This window comes from Balaenoptera ricei, chromosome 1, assembly GCF_028023285.1.
Source record: "Balaenoptera ricei isolate mBalRic1 chromosome 1, mBalRic1.hap2, whole genome shotgun sequence".
Classification (NCBI taxonomy): domain Eukaryota; kingdom Metazoa; phylum Chordata; class Mammalia; order Artiodactyla; family Balaenopteridae; genus Balaenoptera; species Balaenoptera ricei.
Genome location: NC_082639.1, coordinates 74,726,129 through 74,747,459, shown reverse-complemented (window position 1 = coordinate 74,747,459; position 21,331 = coordinate 74,726,129). Strand labels below are relative to the sequence as shown.

General features: G+C 34.3%; 1 protein-coding gene across 6 annotated transcripts in view; it reads left to right on the top strand.

Annotated features, from left to right (window-relative positions):
• Window positions 1-19,471, top strand: part of SYDE2 (synapse defective Rho GTPase homolog 2) — a 40,763-nt gene extending 21,292 nt beyond the window's left edge. For 2 of the 6 annotated variants that reach the window (XM_059925381.1, XM_059925345.1), the window contains exons 4-8: window positions 200-326; window positions 6,856-7,037; window positions 7,839-7,952; window positions 9,790-10,021; window positions 14,801-16,299. In XM_059925381.1, coding sequence (XP_059781364.1) covers window positions 200-326; window positions 6,856-7,037; window positions 7,839-7,952; window positions 9,790-10,021; window positions 14,801-15,297 — 1,152 coding nt within the window. In that variant the 3' untranslated portion in view covers window positions 15,298-16,299. Of the gene's footprint in view, window positions 1-199; window positions 327-6,855; window positions 7,038-7,838; window positions 7,953-9,789; window positions 10,022-13,858; window positions 13,921-14,181; window positions 14,230-14,800; window positions 16,300-19,155 lie in introns of those variants that run through there. The other 4 variants (XM_059925374.1, XM_059925354.1, XM_059925364.1 and 1 more) reach the window with 4 other exon arrangements.
• The last annotated feature ends 1,860 nt before the right edge of the window (window positions 19,472-21,331 follow it).

Genomic DNA, 21,331 nt, shown 5'->3' with positions numbered 1-21,331 from the left:
GAATATAATTTTTTATTAAACTATATAAGTATAATCAGTATAGTCTATGGTGAGATTTCAAAAGCTATGTTAGAGATATTTTTAATTAAATGCCATCAGAACATATTAGATTGCCAAGTTCATGTGATTTATACATACTGCACTATAATATTTTCTCTTTATCCAATTTACCATAATGTGGCCATAATTTTACTTCTAGGTAGTTGGCCTGTACCGATTATGTGGCTCGGCAGCAGTCAAGAAAGAACTTCGAGAGGCTTTTGAGAAGGATAGCAAAGCTGTTGGTCTGTGTGAAAGCCAATACCCAGATATAAATGTAATAACAGGTAATAAATGTTATTTTTATGTACACATTCTGGAAAGACTACATCTGCAGGAAGGAGAATTGAAATACTATTTTGTAGCCTAAATTTAATTTGGTTTTATTCTGCAGTCTTATTTTCCTTCTTTTACAAACACTACTGTGTTATTTTCTGTGGGGAGATATCAAGATATGGTCCCTATCCTCAAACAGCCAACAAGTGTTGGGAGGAAGAGACCTACATTAAATTAACTGTAGTAGCTAACAGAAGGAGAAGGGTACCTTTTCTTCATAGAGGGATAAATAAAATGTCATCAGAGTTCAGTTTGACTGGAGCAAACATAATATAAGGGGCATTGACTATCTGGTTAGAGAATTTAGATTTATTTACTAGACAGAGGGGATCCATCAATGATTTTTTTTTTTTTTTTCATCAATGATTTTTGAGCAGGGGAGTGAAATCTTTAGAGATAGTCTTCAGGAATATTTATCTGGCAAGTCTGTGTGATGGACTGAAATTAGAAGATACAAGAGGAAGGAAAACCAGTTAGGAAGCCTTGGCAATAGTCTCAGCAAGGAGGTAATGAGATTGGACGGCATCTGGCAGCAGCAGCAACAGCAGGAAGAAATAGAATTGAAAGTATTTGAAGAAAGGGAGGGCCCAGACAATCCTGACTTTGACACCTGGTTGATTGGGTTCCATTAGCAGAAATAAGAAAGCTGAGAGGAAAGCTACTGCTTTCGGTGGAGAAATGTAGGAAAAGGTTATGAATTGGGTTTCTTTTTCAAACTTATATATTGAATTTGATGTACTAGTAGGAGATCTCAGTGGATATATCAAGGATATATCTCCTACCGCTAAGGAGAGGATGTAGTAGAATGTGAGGGATCTGCTGTTTACCCAGGTGATGAATGCAATCCAATGCATAGCATTGTAAATACATTTCTAATACCCCGACTGGTGGGGTTAGAAAACGGCAATTTGATGGTCATTGGCACTAGTTGTAATTAACGCCTTGCGGTTGTCTATAGAGTTTGAAAAGACAAGAACTTTGAGGATCTCCAAACTTTGGAGGCAGGCAAAGAAAGAAGGAACAGCTAAAGAGATTGAGAGGAAAGGAGTCAAAAAGTATGGGAAACAAGAGACTACAGAGTGTTAAGGAAAGATGTGATGCACTGTCATTCTGTGGAGAGATCATATAAAATGAGAACAGAAGAAAGGCCTTTGAATTTGGCCATTAGGAGATTTTTCATAACTAATCGATATTCGAGGTCTATTGGCTTATAATTCCATGTTTGTTTTTTGTTGTTGTTTTACTTTTTATTAGCAAAGTTTTCAAGCATATACACAAGTAGAGAGAATACCATGATAAACCTTCTTTATCCATCACCTGGCTTCCATAATCAACACATGACCAAACCTGTCTCATTTATACCCCTCATTTGATTCTTCCCAAACTTGGATTATTTTGAACCATATCTCAGCTATCACATCCTTTTACCTACAGATGCTTTGGTATGTATTTCTAGATCATCTATGTATTTTGATAGTCTTTCTCTTCTCTCTACTGTCAACTACTGTTTTTTTTTCTTGCTGTAATAGTGTTTGTTTTTCTCTTCTAATTTGCTTTCTTATTTTACACACAATTAATTGTCTAGGTGAGAATTTGAGGAAGTTTCAACTTGTACATATTCAAGAGATTTTTATTAGTTGAAATCCTTAAAGCTAACTGTTAGGATTGAGACTTTCCAAATAATTGAGCTTCCCAATCTCTGAACTCTGAATGACTGTATTTCATAGAATATTTAATATTATATTCTTAGATAACTAAAACTTTGATCCCAAGCATTTTAATTCTAAGAAGGAGCAAACCAAAGCACTTTTTCTTTCTCTTAAGTTTTAGCAAACCAGAAATAATGGTTACTTTTATTTTATAAAGGAAGAAGGCATATTATTTCTACTAAAAAATGGGTCATTTCTACAAAAAAGTAGAATTTTTCCCATAATAATGTGTAAATAACAAAATCAGCAAAGGACTCATTTTATGAATTTATTAAAGAAAAATTTTATAAATAGCAGTTCTCAGACAATTACACTCTATAACTAAATAAAAGGAGATTTTGTCTTGGTTGGAGCCTTGTCTTGGAGATAAAAATTATGTCAAATGTGTATAATTTAAAAAGATGAAGTGATGTAGTTTGAATTGATTATTTGTTATAAGAGAAGGTCCTTAGTTGGAAATTTGCAGCATATGCAGAAGGTATGACAATAGGTCAATGAAAGATTTATAGAAGCATTCTTTTCTAAAATTGAGAGTCTACATAATTTATGAATTGGGTATTTCTTGGCTTTATTCTTTGTATATTCCATTTCAGTAAAGCTGTTTTTCAGAAGAACCTAGAGCTGTTTTCTTTCTTGATAGAAAGCCAATGGAATGACTTAAGGTTTGTCTGAGAAATATCATTGGAATTGCAATAAAATATACACAAGGGCTCATCGTGGCTCAAAATAAAGGGTATTGTTGATTTGGGGAACTGGCCAGTAATAGTGTTGCCTCATGTGTTTGTTCCATGTGAACTCACATTTCAAGTAAACTTTAAAATATAATTAACAGTTCAGTAGGTCTAAAAGAAGAGATATTAATGGAGTGAATGATAGAGTTTACTCACAGTTTAATGCATTCTTAGTAGCTGGTTTGTCTGGAATACAGAATGAAGTGCTCCAGACAAACCAGATTTTTTTCAATCAGGTGCAAAATTTAAGGTATAAAATCTATTCATAGTACAAGAGAAGAAATTAGAAAAGTCAACATTATTTATTTAGTGATTATTAGAGTTTTAGGCAGAGAGAACAGGGTGAATTTTGTGATTGAGAATTAATAAAATATAGGTACTTCAAACCAGCCTCTGAGAAGAAGTAGTTTTAGAGATGAGAATGACTTTTTTTTAGTGTGGTGATACGTATATCCCACAATGGGGATGAGTAGAATTTCTCTGTGTAGTTGGTCCTGTGCCTGAATGAGGGTGAGAGTCATATGGTTTCATAGTATCTAACTATTACAGGGCAGCTTAAGAGATGTAACTAGAACCAGTTCTTTATTTATCAATAATTGCCTGCTTCAAGTACATGATAAAAGATTTACTGTGTTGCATTAAATAAACTTCATCATAAATTCTCCCCAAGTCTTTTTTAAGTTGCTCCTGTAACATTAAAGATTGTCACCACAAATTTATTATCTTACAGTTTTTATGTCCCAAAGTGTTTGAAAGATGTTAAGAAGGCAATATGGCTTTAAGATGCTCCTGCCTATCACTAAGTTTTTGGGATAAGGCCATATAGCTAATTTCTAGATTGATGAGTAGTTATATCATATATGTTACAATGCACTATGAATACCTCCTCTCTGTTTCATTTTATAAAATCTTTTGATTATTTTTCCTGTGACGTTTGTCTGCTTATAGAAAAGCAACTATAATTTTTACTTCATTGAACAGAATGTTCATTGAGCATACTTTAAGTGCTTAATATTTGTTATAATAATTCTCTCTTATTTGCCCTCAAATTATAGTGAAGTAAGTAATCTTGAACTTGGGTTAATTTAAAATTCCATTTATATTAATGGTTGTTTAGCATATTAATAATATAAAGGATAATGATATTTGACATATATGTTTCACTAAGGTATAAAGTTATCTTTTCTGGAGATCTTTTAGGTTTTGATTTAATATAATTGCATTATACGGCAAGTCTCAAGCTACCAGGGCATATTGAGTTTTATAAGAACTAACAAGTCTTGCTTTGTCAAGGAACAAATATGGAACCTTTAAAAAAGATTATGCCCTAAAGGGTTAGTAGTGTCTTTATTTGGCAGCTACAGAAAATTGCATTTTCACTTTCTAATTGTAACTCAATGCGCTTTACACTGAATGTTGCAATTCATTGTAGGAAACTAATGATAGTAGTAAAGATCACATGATATAAGTTAAGGAATGTGAATAAACAATTGTTGCATGCGTACTGTGTACAAAATGCTTTATCATTATCATCATTGTACGTCTAACATGTATTGATTATTATTATATGCCAAGCACTTTATATATGTTGTGTCTCTTTGTATACATCAAAGAAAAAGTTTGGGGCTTCCCTGGTGGCGCAGTGGTTGAGAATCCACCTGCCAATGTGGGGGACGCGGGTTTGAGCCCTGGTCTAGGAAGATCCCATGTGCTGCAGAGCAGCTGGGCCTGTGCGCCGCAACTACTGAACCTGCACTCTAGAGCCCACGAGCCACAACTACTGAGCCCACGCGCCTAGAGCCCGTGCTCTGCAACAAGAGAAGCCACAGCAATGAGAAGCCCGTGCATCGCAACAAGGAGTAGCCCCCGCTTGCCACAACTAGAGAAAGCCTGTGCACAGCAACGAAGACCCAACGCAGCCAAAAATAAATAAATTAAATAAATAAATTAAAAAAAAAAAAAGAAAAAGTTTGGTCAATATTCTCTTGGTTCCTTAGTGCTATTTCCAGGTTATTACCTTTTTACTACTGAGTAGGAACTTATGCTCAATGAAGGAATAAGGCTTTTTGGGGGCTCGTGGCACAGTCTTGCACCACCTCTGCCTTTCGAATTTAACATCACCTACAGAACTCTTGGGCATTCCCATTTATTCAGTGAAGACTTTGATACCTCGCCTATGGTTAGATTTCCAACTGGAGTCCTGCCATCATTCTGAATGATTTTAACATACAAATGACCAATCCAGGACAGTCTTCTTATCTAACCTAACTTTTATTGGGTATCAACTGATACCTTAAACTCTTTCTTGAAACATTCTTTCCTTGACTTCCTTGCAGCATATTTGCCTGTCTCACCCCCACCCCCATCCTGCCTCTTCTTACCGCTCATACTCCTTTAGCCGTTCTTCCTACTGATGTTCTTCACAGCCTTCTCTTATCGCTAGGCCTTCTCATATCATGCTGGATGCTGCCCTGATAATCTCAGTCATTCCCAAGTTTCCAGTTATCCTCTTTAAATTGATCATTCTCAGATCTGTGTCTCTAGCCATTTCTTTCCTGAGCCTCAGATTTTTATATCCAGTAGGCTTGACTGTTCCATAGATACCTTAAGCTTAATATGTTAAAAATGAAACTCCTTCCTATACCCTAAAACACGGTTTTCCTCCTTTTCCCCCTATTTCAAGTAATAACGCTGTTATTCACCTAGATGCTGAAGCCCCAGACCTAGGAAATATCCTTACACCTCCTTTTCCCTCAAAATGACAACTGTATTTTTGACCCAGTGGTCCTGTTTTGGGAATTCGTCCTACCAACATACCTGCATACATACAAAGTAATGATGTGCAGGTTATTCATTGTAGCATGTTTTGAAATAACAAAAGATTAGAAAGAACCTAAGTAGCTGTCTATTGCAGCTGACTAGATCAAATTATGGGACATCCATACATTGGAATACTGTGATGTGGCTGTAAAGATGTTTGAAGAAAATCTCTATGAACTGAAAATATGGCAAGGATATGATGTTAAATGAAAAAGCAAGAAACAGAACAGGACATATATGCTATCTTTTATGTAATAAAGGGGAACAAATAGTAATATATTATTTATATTTGCATAAGCAAATACTGGAAGGATGCATAAGAAACTAATGAACCATGGTCTATCAAATTTAAAAGATTTATTAGATGGGAAACTTCCTTTATGATCATGTTTAAATTCAAATTAAGCTCTCAAACTAAGTTCTCGGCTAAGCTGAGAGCATTTTCTAAATCAATATTGTCTCTATTAAGGTTTTTGGTGTCAGAATTGTCTTCTATTTTTCCTTGTGATCACATTCTAGCCTTTAGCTAGTATCTTACCTACCTTATATGTAACAACCATTAATTACTCTTTCCTGTTTCCTCTACTATAGGTATATCATCTCTTAGTTCATAACTACTTGTGGTGTGTTTGAAATTGACTTAACCTCATTTATATTACAGTGACAAGTCTGATGTTTTCTGTTCTTGGCTTTTGGTTTCATTTGTTTGGTCTTAGGAATGAGTTTTTCCTTCCATAGTATAGCATTAGAGATTATCCATACTATCCAGTATGTATGTTTAAGCCATATCGTCTGTATTAAAGAGGAAATATATTTATATAGCTCACTTATTTGCAAGGGCTTATGAAAAGCCTAGAAATTAAAAATTCACATAATTGGAATAATTTACAATTAATATTAGTATGCCTTATTTTCTTTACATGCACTTAGAGGAGCTTTTTATAAGGGATTTACTGTGTGAACAAACCTAATATGTATGATAATTGGCTATTACGTGTGTACATTATTAGCAGGGTCTCAAAACAAAAAGTCAATTAGTGAAGCAATTTCTAAGGATACAAATTGCTATTGTTTTGTTATAATACTTCTTTTTACATTGTTGCTTTTATTGTTTTCAGAATGTTAAAAGTTGGCTGTAATAATTCTTTGAAAAAAAATTCACCACAGTTTATTTCACTCTAAAGACTAATTGCCATCTGTCTCTGGTTTGTTTTCTGAAGGTGTTCTTAAGGATTATTTAAGAGAACTTCCTTCTCCTCTGATAACAAAGCAGCTTTATGAGGCTGTATTAGATGCAATGGCAAAAAATCCTTTGAAAATGTCATCAAATGGTTGTGAGAATGATCCAAGTGATTCTAAGTACACTGTTGACCTGCTGGATTGTCTGCCTGACGTTGAGAAGGTAAGCACAGTTGGTATGCATTGAAGGTAAGCACAATTGGTATGCATTGAAAGTAAGCACAATTGGTGTGCATTCTTTCTGAAAGCCAGCTAATGAATTGTATACTTAGCTCCAGAGCTACAAATAATTTTTTAGATATTTGACATTTGTAGCACTCATGAGTTTTAGCTCTGCCTTTGCGAAAGGCTACTTAAACAGCATAAATCTAGAAACTGCTTCTTAAACAGAATAAATCTAGAAAATAATTTTATCTTTTCTGTATATGATTTTAGCCTAGGCATGAATACTCCCTATAAGTTTTAAAAGAGTATTGTTATTGTTAAAATGATATATGTTTATTATAGAAAATTTAGGAAGATATAGAAAAGATGAATGGAAATTATAATTATCAATATCTAAAGGCAACAATAATTAACATTTTGGTGTTGTTCCTTTTAGTATTTTAAAAATATGGTACTTATTGGTGTACATGGCTTAGCCTCAAGACTTAAACAACCCTCACCACCACCATTTCCTTCCTCCTTGTCTCCTTCCATTTGCCCCCTCCCCACAATCTGAATCTTGGGACCAGTATCTTCAGATAATGCCTGCAGGAGAGATAGGATGACTGGGTCTGCAGAACTAGTTTTAGCCTAACTTTAGCTCTTGTTGCTTAGAACAAAAGGGAAAATAAGGGAAAGAAATGTGGCCAGGCTTATCCAGATGAGGCCGGCTTTGCCTATATTTCTTTCTTTTTAAAAAATATTTATTTATTTATTTATTTGGCTGTGCCGGGTCTTCGTTGCGGCATGTGGGATCTAGTTCCCCGACCAGGGATCGAACCCGGGACCCCTGCATTGGGAGCACGGAGTCTCAGCCACTGGACCACCAGGGAAGTCCCTATATTTCTTATCATATGAGAACAGAAAGTCAAAAGTGAGTGGGTAGAAATGTTTTAAGCCCAATACCTTCATTCACTAGTTTATTGTAGTCATCTGAATGGCCTGTACTCTGTCTGGTTAGATTAGCAATTACTGCTCTTTTGGATGGGGGAGGGGAGCAGCTACAAAGGTAGACAGAAGCAGAAGGGTGGGATGGGGGGTAGAAATATCCCTTCACCAATATAAGGTAAAGTTATACATGTCATTTTACTTATAAGTGAAGATTTGAGTATCAGGGAATGTAAATCACTTGCCCAAGAGTATATAGCTTTTTTGAGTGTTGTAGTCTGTCATATGAACTTAGGTCTTTCTGGCCTTAAAGTTCACGCTGTTAATATTCTTTCTAAAAAGGCTGCATAATATTCCATTGAGTAGATTTGACAATTTATCACCATTCTGTTTTGTGTAATATTTAGGGTTTGAACCTATTTGTATATATTTGTCCACAGATTTCTTTTCAGTTAGAATTACTTAGTTGGAATAGAATTTCAGAGTGGAATTGCTGATTTAAATAATGTGAACATTTTGAGGCTCTTAATACATTTTTCATATTACTTTTCAAAAGGGACACAACAATTACATTTTTTGGCTGATCTTATTTCGTAGACCAAAAAAAAAAGATTTCTTATTTTAGGTTGTGTTTCTTGGCTTGCTATTGAGATTGAACCTAATGTATTTAACCAGTTGTATGTGTGTGTGTGTGTGTGTTAACTGTGTTAACCAATGTGTGACTGGTTTTGATTTCAAAATATCAGTCTAGTCTACTCTAGATCCATTTTGATTTCAAAATATCAATCTAGTCTACCCTAGATCCATTTTTCCCCTCATTCCTTCCCTTCACAGCCAAACATTGAGCAAATGTTTATTCTGGCGGTTATCACTTCTTCACCACTCATTTACTACTCAGCATATTGTCATCTGGCTTCCTGCTCCATCTCTGTGGACCTGTTCTTGCCAAGGTTACTAATTACCTTCTAATCATCAAATCCAGTTGTCACTTTGACTCCAGAAATGTCATTTTGATTTTTTTCTTTCTTTAATAATTTTTAAAAATTACAAATTATAGTTGGCACTTATTTCTTCAACACAATTATGAAGAAGAAATTACACACTTATTTTATTTGTTAAATGATTGATCATATGCTAGTATATCAAAAAACATCATTCCTTTCCATAACTGCTTAAACCTAAATAACCATTCTAACTTCTTGAATAAACTCCCCTTACTAGTTTTTTCAAGGAAAAACTATATTTTTCAATCAATTTTTTTTTCATTTCTAATTATACTATTCTTCCCTTTTCCATGGTTTGTCTACTTAAAATATTTATTAACTAAGAAGCACATTGGCCTTTTTCCTACTCTGGATCACAATAGAACCTGGCCATGGTTGGCTCCCTAGATTTTAGGACGTTGGTCCCTACTTATGACTACAGGATTTATCTGAACTTAAAAATGAACATTCTCACCCTAATCCCCTTTCCATTGCAGCCTTTGCTGTTATCTTTATAGAGGAGGGAAGAGAGGAAAAAGTTGATGGTATATTTTCCCAGGGACTCCAGCTGAAATTTGGAATGCATTCATGATCACTTTATAGAATGTATATTTTAACCATTTAATGAATCAGATTATGTCGTTGAAACCTAAGGGTCCTGTGTAACATTTCTGTAAGAAACTATGTTTCAAGTTCCAAACATCCAACTTACAAGCAAATCTTTGAAACAACCTTTTAAAAAGTGACAGTATGCCCATCTATATTTTCTGCTATAAATTGTGTTCTTGAATTTGTCCCCGTGTGACTGTATTAAGTGAAATTTAATTTAATTCAATTTAGGCAACCCTAATGATGTTGTTGGATCATTTGAAATTGGTGGCTTCTTATCGTGACGTGAATAAGATGACTTGCCAGAATTTGGCTGTGTGCTTTGGACCCGTATTATTAAGTCAGAGGCAAGAGACTTCCACCCATAACAACAGAGTCTTCACTGATTCAGAAGAACTTGCAAGTGCTTTGGATTTTAAAAAACATATTGAAGTTCTTCATTACTTACTTCAACTCTGGCCAGGTAAATGATTCTATGGAAATATTTTTCTCTTTCAATGATAGGGTGTTTGAATTAGCTAATCATTAAATATGCCCATGTATGACTGAAGAAAATCTTTTCTAGATTTTGCTTTTTAAAATAGTTATGAATTGATACCTGCCCTTTAGATTTCTCCATTTAAATTTTCTGCTTTTGCTGATACTATTGTAGACATAGAGATCAATGTATACACTTTGGATTTGGTCAGCTCTGGATTTGAATCCTGGTTGTGTCACTTATTAGCAGTCTGACCTTGGACAAGTTCTTTAACATCATAGAGCCTCAGTATCATCTTTTGTCATGTGGATTAGTAATATGTTTATAGAATTTATAGGAGGATTAAATAAAGAATTACATGTGTAAGGTGCTCAGCACAGCTCTTAGCACATAATAGGTACTCAGTAAAATATTAATTTCTTTACCCTTCTCGTTTTTATTTCAGCTGATATAAAGCAGAATTCATTTTTCTCCTTAAATCAGTTCTTCCTCCTGATGTCTATACTGTATTCATGGTCATTCTTCAAGTAATCCAGGCTTGAGTTGACGGTTATCTGCAATCTTTCCATCTTTCTTATCCATCCCCATTCTACTCAATAACGAAAGGCTGACAGTTATTTTTCTAATACATCTCTTATGTAGTTTCAGAGCTAAAAGGAATATGTATTTAGTTAGATGTTTTATAAAGGGTCCTGTATTTAGGTTCCAAAAATTTCTTACATGGTAGTAGCCCCTGCTTCCCTCCCCTACCGTGCATAGTACCAAGTGTGAAAGTACTTAGATGCTTAGTGTAGTGCACAGTGGTAGAAGTGCTTGGGCCCTGGAGTCAGGTTTAGATTCAGATCCGACTGTGGCGCTCACCAGCAGTGTGGACTCTGGCAAACACTTTAGTTTTCCTAGGCCTCAGTTTGCTTCTCTATAAATAGTGCCTACCTCAGGGTTTTTGTGAAGATTGAGATAAAGCATCTAAGGAAATGAGCAGAGAGTTTAGCATAAAGTTAGCCCTCAGTAAATATGCTTTGTTACTCTTTTATTAATGTATATGGGAAGAATAGACCAAAGCACAAAGGAATGCTTGATTTAGTCTTTTAAAAAATCTAATTAATTTTAAAAAATGAATTAAAAATTAAGCTAATAAAAATTTTCAACTTTTAAATTTGTAGAGTTAACATTTTTGCTTTCTTTTAAACACAGGCTTAAAAAATCATTTCTAATTTATATTTTACCTGAGTTAGTATGTGTTATTTATTATTTAAAAGTCCTGAATGTAGATGCTCTGGTTAATTGGTCTGATTTCTGCACTTGGTGCCCAACATAAGAAATCACTCAGTTTCAAGTTTTAAATGTGTGTTGCTTAGCTTTTCCTAGAACTGCTTTAATTTTAATAAACATGAGGAATTGGGAAAGGAGCCATCTTATCATTCTAATCACAAATGAAAATTTGTTTGCCTGGAGATACTAAGTTTACTATCAGTACCTGAGTTCTTTATCATTAATTCTGTATCAGTGGTTAATGTCATTTCATTATTTTGTAATAGTCATCTTAGTCTTGGGTTTAGGAGCAAAAACTTAACTTATATTGTATGTTATAGAAAAAAGCCAGGTTCAGATTTGAGATTCAATGACAACTTTAAGCAACTGTCTCCTAATGTACAGTACCTTATTCCAAAGGTTTGTGTGATTGGATTTAAAAATAACTGCCCCATCATCTATAACCTGTTATTTTTCTTTAGTTATAATACCTCAAACAAAGGACAGAACAGGGCAGGAAGATAAGAGGAAACAGCAGTTAGTTTTGCCCTCTAACATCACTTGCTTTTGGATTCAAGAAGAGGCAGAAATCAAGTAGATATAGTGCACTTACTGAGCCTGAGAAAATTGATGGTGACGTAAAGAATGGGCCACACCATATTAACTTGGTGAATGCTCATCTCTATGCATTCAGTAGAAGGTTTTAGCTCCCTTGCTATCTGTATCCTACTTATTTTTCTTTTGGGAACTTCCCCTACTCCAGAGGTAAAAAGAATTGGTTCCACCCTTTCCTGCCCACCTGCCTTTTTACTTCCTTAACTTTTTATTTTGTTTTGTGTTATTTTGGGCAAGAATATAATTTGCTTTGAGCTTTCTACTTGAAAAATCTGTCTTCAAAGTGATCAGTTAGAACCCTGGCATATTGGTACTGGAAGGTAAAAGTCAGCCTGCCAATTGCTTTTCAGATTGTCTTCTGCCAAAGTCCTAAATTCTTTAGAAGCAGCCTTGAGGCCAGATTGGCAACCGGTGAGGGAGCAAAATGGAAACATATTTCCCTTTTGACCAAAACAGTCTTCTTTTCATCTTTCCTATGTACTGGGTTTTTACAAAGTAGTTGCTTTTTAAAAATAGGGTTGCTGTTTTAAGAGTATTGGAAATTAATGATAGGCTACCCTTTCACTTTATAGATGGGGAAATAGCTTTAGAGAGTGTGTAACTCTTAGACCAGCTGTTTGGTGTATCACATTTTTTATGATGAATAGATTTGGGATAGGGCTTTCTTTTTTTTTTTTTTTCTTTTGGAAAAGCTATCAATTTTCCCTAATTCTTTTTGTTTCATTTTTCTCACTAGACTAAGCTTCATGAGGTCAGGGACTATATTTTGCTTACCCTTATATTTCCAGGTCCTAACAGAATACTTGGCACTAACTAGACACCCAATATATTGTGTTAAATAAGGTAATTATACTATAGATAAAAAGGTAATAAAGTGGTGACTAAAAATATAAATCTATTGGAAGAAAACAAGATAAGAAAATTAAGTTTCTTAGTAATTATCATTATGTTTGGAAAAATTTTCAGCAAATTTATAGACTGCATGTTCATTTTATCCTGTTGAAGGTGAGTAGTCAACAGTGCTAGGAAAACCAGAACTTTTCTTTTGGGGTTAAAATTAGCCATTTTATCTACTTATTTAATAGGAAACCATTTCACCATCAGTAGTTTAAAAAGCTAGTAAAGTTGATTTTGTAAAAATTGAAGTTTTAGTCTAAAAGATATAAAATATTATAATTGGTTTCTTAAATATTGTCCAAGAAAATATACAAAAATAATGTTTGGATAAGAACTTGGTTAAACAACTTTAAGCACCCGACAGTAAAATGAATGTGGGTTTTGCAGGTGAATGTCAGAAAATGCAGACAAAATAAGACAAGCTTAACACAGAATCAAAAATGTTTTGCTTTGGTTGGATCACAAACCAGATGACCTCAATGTTAGCAGAGTACTGTAATGGGTTGGCAAAAACAATAGCCATGACACTTAAGCACTAAGAAGAACAGGAAAAGCACAGAAAATGAAGGGAGGAAAGCAAGGAGATTTAGAGGAGATAAGCAGTTTCAACAGAAGAAGGACTATGAATAATTAAACAGTGGAAAAATTCAGATATCAATTCTGCAATTACATCAGTTAATGACATAGGACATTCTATATTAATATTGTTATTAAATATCAAGGTAAAGTAATTATCAGACCTTTATTTTCTAGAAAGTTTTAGATCAAGAGCTTTTAGCTGTCATAATGATCTGTAATAACCATCATAAAAATGCAGATAAACAAAAATGTTAAAGACATACTTATACAAAGTTATCAAGTATTTTAATAAAATAAGTTAAAAAAATTATGCAATCTCTGAAAATGTTATAAAATCACTGTATGTCTGGAAAACTAGAACCATATACGTGTTTATATTATTCTTCAATTATTTTATACAGTAGGAAACAAGTATTTATTAGATGTTGGAGAATGTAAGGTTGGTGTGTTATCACTGATTATATGTTCCCTTTATCTTAGTGAAGGGAAGTATGAATGGAGAGGTACTTATTAATGGAGAATAAACAAGCAGAAAGAGAAAGGTATTATGGACAGTTTTTAATAGCCATGCCTCAACATTTAAATTAAGTCCATTCGACAAGTGTTTTGTTCAATACACACAAAAGAATAAGCTGTAAAGCCTTGGTTTGTTGTGAAATAAATAATGTGTGTCTCCATGGTAATATATTTGGCCAGTGCAATGCATACTAATAGAAGAAATTAGTCTTAATATGAGGAATGTTATTTGAGATTGTTAGATTCCTAACCAGAATGGGAAAATAAAATATATGTACTATTTTCAGGCAATAGATGAAGACTCTTAGTAGCTAATGCTGTATAATCAAGCTCAGGTAACAAGTGGACAAGTCTAGATTTCGTTCATTTTATCAAAGTGAAATTTGGGCTGCTTAAAGTAAAGTAAATTATGACACTGCTGCTAATAGAATTGCAAAAAAACACAAAGGTTAGAACTTTTAGAGTGAGCACTTTAGATGCCTTGGCCTCATTTAGATGTTTGCAGATGAAGGAACTTTTGTTTCATTTGTACTCCAACATGCCTTGCCTGCTTTTTGCTGTAGCTTTTAATTTAGAAGAAGCTACCAGCTTAGCTACTGTTTGAATTACATCTAGATAATAATTAACTTGCACAGAAAGTTAATCAACATTGGAAATTTATTTTGGGATGTTGTGATATAGCATGAATTAGCACCACTGAACATTCTACTGGCTTCTGTCCCTAATCTTGATTATGTCTGATGATAGAAAAAATAATTATGGAATGCTTTGTTTTGGTAGTGTGCATGTGTTTGTTTTAATGCATGTTTGTAGTTGATTATTAAATGGCTTATATTTAGCTCTGTGTTTTTAAATTGGATTCAGTTGGATTACTGTCGCTAAAGCAAATTTATTGTTTGTTTCTAGTGCAACGTTTAACTATCAAAGAATCAGCAAACAATTTGTTCCCAGAGCACAAGTCTTCTCTAAATTATTTGAGGCGGAAGAAAGAACGACCTTACCTGTTAAATTTGAGTGGTACTGATTCATCAAGAGTACTTAGGCCAAGGCAAACCAGGTTAGACAGTCCACTAAGTAATCGTTATGCAGGAGACTGGAGCAGCTGTGGAGAAAACTACTTTTTAAATATGAAAGAAAATTTAAATGATGTGGATTATGACGATGTGCCTTCAGAAGACAGAGAAAATGGAGAAAACTGTAGCAAAATGTATGAATCAGATATCATGATTGAACAGCCAACTCCCACATCCAAAGAGTGCGCATTTCAGACATATTTGACAATGCAGGCTATTGAGTCTAGGGACCGAAAAGTCAATCTCAAAGATCTACAAGAAAGTATTGATACTTTGATTGGAAATCTAGAGCGTGAACTCAACAAAAACAAGCTTAATATGAGTGTTTGAGGTTGAGAGTTTTTTTTTTTAATAATGTCTTAAGTTTCACATCAATCTTTGTCACTTTCTTGTATCTCTCACAGTGATGTTTTAAATTTTTTACTCTTGAAAGCTTCAGTTACTTTCTAACAGGTTCATGTGATTCAATTAAAAACACCATTCATTAACATAATTTTTACTTATTTCATTAGAAAATTTTTCTTGAGGTAAAAAGATAACCTGGACTTCTTATGGATATTTGTTTAAATCTTGCCAATTCTGTGGATATAACTTTAAAATGCACTTCTAAGATTCACATAAGTTATTAGCCCCTCAAGATTTTTGTACTTTATAGGAACTGCTTTTCTGAAACAGATGTTCCTTCTAGAAGAATGCTGTGGCTGCTTAGTCTGATTTGCAGCATGAGTCCGTGCACACTGCAACATCATTCAATCACATTTCATTTGCAATGCAAATGCTGCTATAAGAAAACCTTTTAATAAATAAAAGTAAAATTATACAAATAGTAATGTATTCTGTATTAACATTCAGTAATTATTTAAACATAAAATTAAATATTTTTATAATCCCGAAAATATGTATATATTTATAAGTGCATATATATATAGGTATTAGAATGAGGGGAGGGATTGGCTGCAGAATCACATGTATCTTTAAAATATATGTCATGAGGCCAAAATCGTTAGCTTAAAAATGTCCTTTTCAGGGAAAGAACATTTAAGTTAAAGGAGGAGTTGCATAGAAACTCTTGAACCAAAACTCTAGAAACATCTAAACATAGAAAAAATAGACTTTCCTTTTGTGATTCATAGAAAGTCACAATATCCCCAGTGAGAAGTCATCCTTTAAATTGAAATTTTCTAACTTTTTAAGGGATTAAGTTTTGAGATTTCTGCACTGGTGACTTAAACTTAAAATTCTTCACCTAATCTATGTGTTTTTATCTTCTGCTTTTTAAAACAAATTAATTATACTTAGAACATATTTATTTGTAATAGTACATATATAACTTTGACTTTATAATTACCTTCATTTGTTTCTAAAGAAATCTTGCCAGCATACTACATGTTATTGATTTTTAAAAATTAACTTATTTTGGCTAATTATATCTTCAAGATAGTCATTATAGCAATCACAACAGTGTTTGAAAATGTAAATTTAGAAGTTTTTTTTATTAAATCGGAATGTATTTTTTTAAACTTTTATACCTACAGAATGTGTAATTTAAAATTATTAATAAAATTTGAGTTATCAACTTAAAGATGTAGCAGCCATTAAAAAAACTGATTCCTTGATGTTTTTCTAAATATTAAAGTATTTAACTATTTCTATGCAATATACATTGATAAGTGGAACACCTTGTTATTTAATTTGAAAATTTACTTGTTAATAAACCAGATAAATAACTATTTTTATATGAAATTTTCATTTTTAAAGCTTTGTATAACAATTCAGAAGAATCCCAAAAGAATATGTGACAGATATATATATATTGAGTAAACAGTCAGTAGAAATGTACCTAAATATTTTGTAAGAAGACTGTCTCAGTCTTCTTCCTTTTGTTTGCTATATCACGTATATTGTATGAATTACTCAGTTGTTCCAGAAATGTAAAAGCTTTATTAAAATATATAACCTTGGTGTCATGCTATTAATTATTATAATGATTTTTAAGGGTCACTTATTTTAAAGTCATTCTTTTAAAGCGAACATGTTAAAGTATTGGACCATCATATATTATCCATAAATATATATAATAACTTTTTTTTGTCCAAAATTGAGTTTTCCAGAATCTGCAGTACTTTAAGGGCCACACTTATTTTGTTACGTTATTTTGAATGGGAATAGTTTTAAAGTTAATCTCTGCCATCTTAAGTAGAAAATACTAAACATTTGTTGTGTAAATCACTGTCATAATAAACCTCTTATTTTTTTATTTTTTAAATTAATTAATTAATTAATTTATTTATTTTTGGCTGTGTTGGGTCTTCATTGTTGTGCACGGCTTCTCATTGTAGTGGCTTCTCTTGTTTCAGAGCACGGGCTCTAGGCACGTGGGCTTCAGTAGTTGTGGCACGTGGGCTCAGTAGTTGTGGCTTGTGGGCTCTAGAGCTCAGGCTCAGTAGTTGTGGCACATGGGCTTAGTTTCTCCGCAGCATGTGGGATCTTCCCGGGCCTGGGCTGGAACCTGTGTCCCCTGCATTGGCAGGCGGATTCTTAACCACTGCACCACCAGGGAAGCCCAATAAACCTCTTTTATTGACTCTGCTGTATTCAGAAGTGCTCAATAGGTATATGCCTTTATTTAATATGGCCTTTTACTTCAAATCTATTTTGAGCTTCTGTACCTGCTCTTTATAATCTCCTGGGATCTTCCTGCATTGTTAGACAGTCAACTCTCATTCCCGACTAAGCCTGCCAGCCCTAATGGTTTTTAGGATTAAAAACAATTTTAGTTTTAGTGCATGTACCTGAACAAAAATTCTAAACAATTCAGATAGATGGAAAATTAAAAGTGTTCCTCTCTGACATCCACATCAATCCCACTTTGCAGAGGAAACAACCACTTTTTTCTTTAGGTAGCTTCCTCTATCATTCTAGGTTTACTGCTGCTGTTTCTTGATTTGTCATTTAAGCGATATCTGTTGGTTGTCCATTATGAGTGGTAAGCAATTTATCTCACTCCATTCCTCCTCCCCATTTACTTTTTAGTTTTTCTTTTGGTTTATAACTTTAATTGTTATTCCTTGATCCATCAGTTTTAAACAGTATCTCTTGACTCCATACCACTGTGGAAATGACCAACCCTGTATTTACTTTCCAAATCATTACTGCCCTTTACCTTCAACTTCTGTAAGTTATACTATTAGTTTATATAATCAATCATTAATAGATGTGTATTGTTTTGGGGAACTATACTTGACGTATGTTTTTCCTTTATATATTGATGCTAAAAACTATAAATCAATAACTAGCAGTTGTGCTAGATTGTGCAGAAATATTCATGGGTAAACCAGGTGATTCTACAATATCTCTAATCTTATATTTTTAAGTCTATATGCTGATTTAAGCAGAATACAAACTAAAGGTCAAATGGATTATTTTATCTTATAGCCATCAATTTCTCCAAATCATACTGTGTGTTACTTGCTTCATAATTGGGTCATGGCTTTTGAAAATTTTAATTTTTCCTGGCATAAGAAATTACCTTTTTTTTTGGACAGAAGAAAAATACTTCCTTTACTATAATACTTGCTTTATCATTGAATTACCAGATTTGTTCAGAGTGCTTTTAGCTCTCATCCTGAACTGTATTATTACCTTTATTTTTCTTTGACGGAAGAGAAATATTTTCTTTACTATAAACCCTGAGATCATTTTAAGCTTCTTAATCAGCTTTATCACACTTGGGCAAAGTGATTTTTAGCTGTTATCTTGGGATGTATTTTCTTTGCACTCCTATGTGCTACTTTTTTTGTTTCCTGTTCTTTCTTGTGACTTTTTTTTTCTTTTGGCCTTGCCGCGTGGCATGCGGGATCTTAGTTCCCCGACCAGGGATCGAACCCGTGCCCCCTGCCGCGGAAGCGTGTATTCTTACCCACTGGACCTCCAGGGAAGTCCCTCCTATTCTTTCTTGTTTTCATTTTTTTTGTTTTTTTGATTTGTTTGCTGAAGTATATTTATAAGTACCCCCCCCACACACACCAACCTCCCAAAACAGGGCGCATGGGAGATAAACTTTGAATCCTTACCTGTCTGACAAGGCCTTTATTTCTTCCCCATACTTCACTTTGATTGGACTTGCAGTTCTAGGTTCAGACTCATTTACCTTTAAAGCTTTGAAGACATCTCTCTATTATCTTCTAGCCTCCAGCTTTGCAGTAATCCAGGCAAGAAAGAAGGTGATTCAGACCAGGGAGGAGACAATAGAAGTGATTGTATTTTCAATACTTTTTGAAGTAGGAGCCAAAGAAACCCGCCAGTGGGCTGCGAGAGAAAGGAGTAAGACCTGAGCAACTGAAGGATGGAGTCGCTATCAAATGGGACTGAGATGACTCTACTGTATTTTTTTAAATGAGTTCCTTGTAATGGATGTTGCTATTATTAATACACAGTGGTTATCGAAATGCCTTATAAAGTCCTGTTAACTATAAGTAATAATGCTTCTGTACCTGGTGATGATGCCCATAGAGTCACTTCAAGAATAAAAAAGCAAGAAGACTTCATATATATCTAAGCAAAGTCCCACATCATAACTGTCTTTGGATATTTTCAGATTGTGTAGCTTTATATTAGGGATCCTAAAGAAACAGGTTTGGGAGTGATACGGTTCCTGGAAAGAATTTAGTTCCAAAACCACAGAATGACTTTGAGGCTTAGGATTTTATAATTTAAAAACATCAATTTTTAGCTACTTGGATAGTGATAAAGTTGTAGTATCTTTAATAATCAGTAACAAGTCCTAATTTGAATCTTGCTGACCTGAGGAATATGGTACAAAGAGGAATGCCCTTTTCTCTTTTCCCTGTCCAGTGTTCACTTTGAATTCAGTAAGGCTCATACATGATTAAACATTGAAGTGCTATCATTCCCGATTCAAAGTCTGTGACAGAAACATCAAATTGTGCCCCAGCTTCCAGGAGTCAGAGAGCAATTAGTCAGCATCGTTTCTCTGAAATTTACACAAAGGTAAATTCTATGAAAATAAAAAAGAGATTTAGATGCTGAGCAGCTGAGCAGTGACAAATGTCCACAACAGTTCCCTAGGCTTCATCTCGCCCTGTTGCCCAAAACGTGGAGTCTTTCTCTTACCCCTCATACACAACCTGCCAGCGGTTCTGCCTACGGTATCTCCTGAAACTGTGCACTTAAGTTTGTCACTACTAACACCCTAGTCCAAGCCACCATCATCTCTCAATAGCTTCCTATTTCATCTCTTTGCTGTCACTCTCCGCTCTCCACACCCACAATCCATTCCATCCATTGAAGCTAAAGTAATCTTTAAAAAAGATAAACCACATCCTTTCCTGGGCTTTTCCCCTTGCTCTCTGTGCTTCAGCAATACTGCAGACCTCATTTCTGTCTTAGGATCTTTGCTCTTGCCATTCCCAGTGTCTGGAAAGCTCCTTATCTAGATCTTACTTGGGTGGCTTTTTTGTCATCTCACATCTCTGCTTAAATGTCAACCCAATCAGTAACTGCTTTGAGAATTGGGGGAGGAAGAAGATGGAGATTTCTGTTTCTTGTAACAAGTACAAAATAGTTATGCTATTAAATGATTAAACTATAGACATTTATAACTTTGGAAAATGTTTCCTGCCTTATTTTTATCAAGACGTGTATCAATATCTGAAATTACCTTGTTTATTTGATTATTATCTGTGTCCACCCTTCTTGAATGTAATTTCCGTGGCGGCAGGGACCTTGTACAGCTAGTTCATTGCCATAGGCCTAGGACTTTTAACATAGAAGATGTTCAGTTAATTATTCATAAATGAATGAATAAAAAGGGATTCTTAGAGAATGCTTTTCTTTTTTATAAAATTTATTTATTTTTGTCTGTGTTTGGTCTTTGTTGCTGCACGCAGGCTTTCTCTAGTTGTGGCGAGCACAGGCTGCTCTTTGTTGCAGTGCAAGGGCTTCTCATTGCGGTGGCTTCTCTTGTTGCGGATCACAGGCTGTAGGCTCACGGGCTTCAATAGTTGTGGCTCACGGGCTTAGTTGTTCGGCAGCATGTAGGATCTTCCCAGACCAGGGCTTGAACCCGTGTCCCCTGCATTGGCAGGCAGATTCTTAACCACTGCGCCACCAGGGAAGCCCTGAGAATGCTTATCTTTTGTCAGGAAAAGACGAAGGACTATGTGATGCAATATCTCTGTAATATTTCAAATATTCACTCCTGAGCAATAAATCATTTGTGGTTAAGAAGGTAATGCCTTCTCTCTCTTTCTTTCTTCCTTTCTTCCTTCCTTCCTCTTTCTTTCTTTCTCTCTCTTTCTTTGTTTCTTTTTCTTTCTTTCTTCTCTCTCTCTTTTTAAAATAA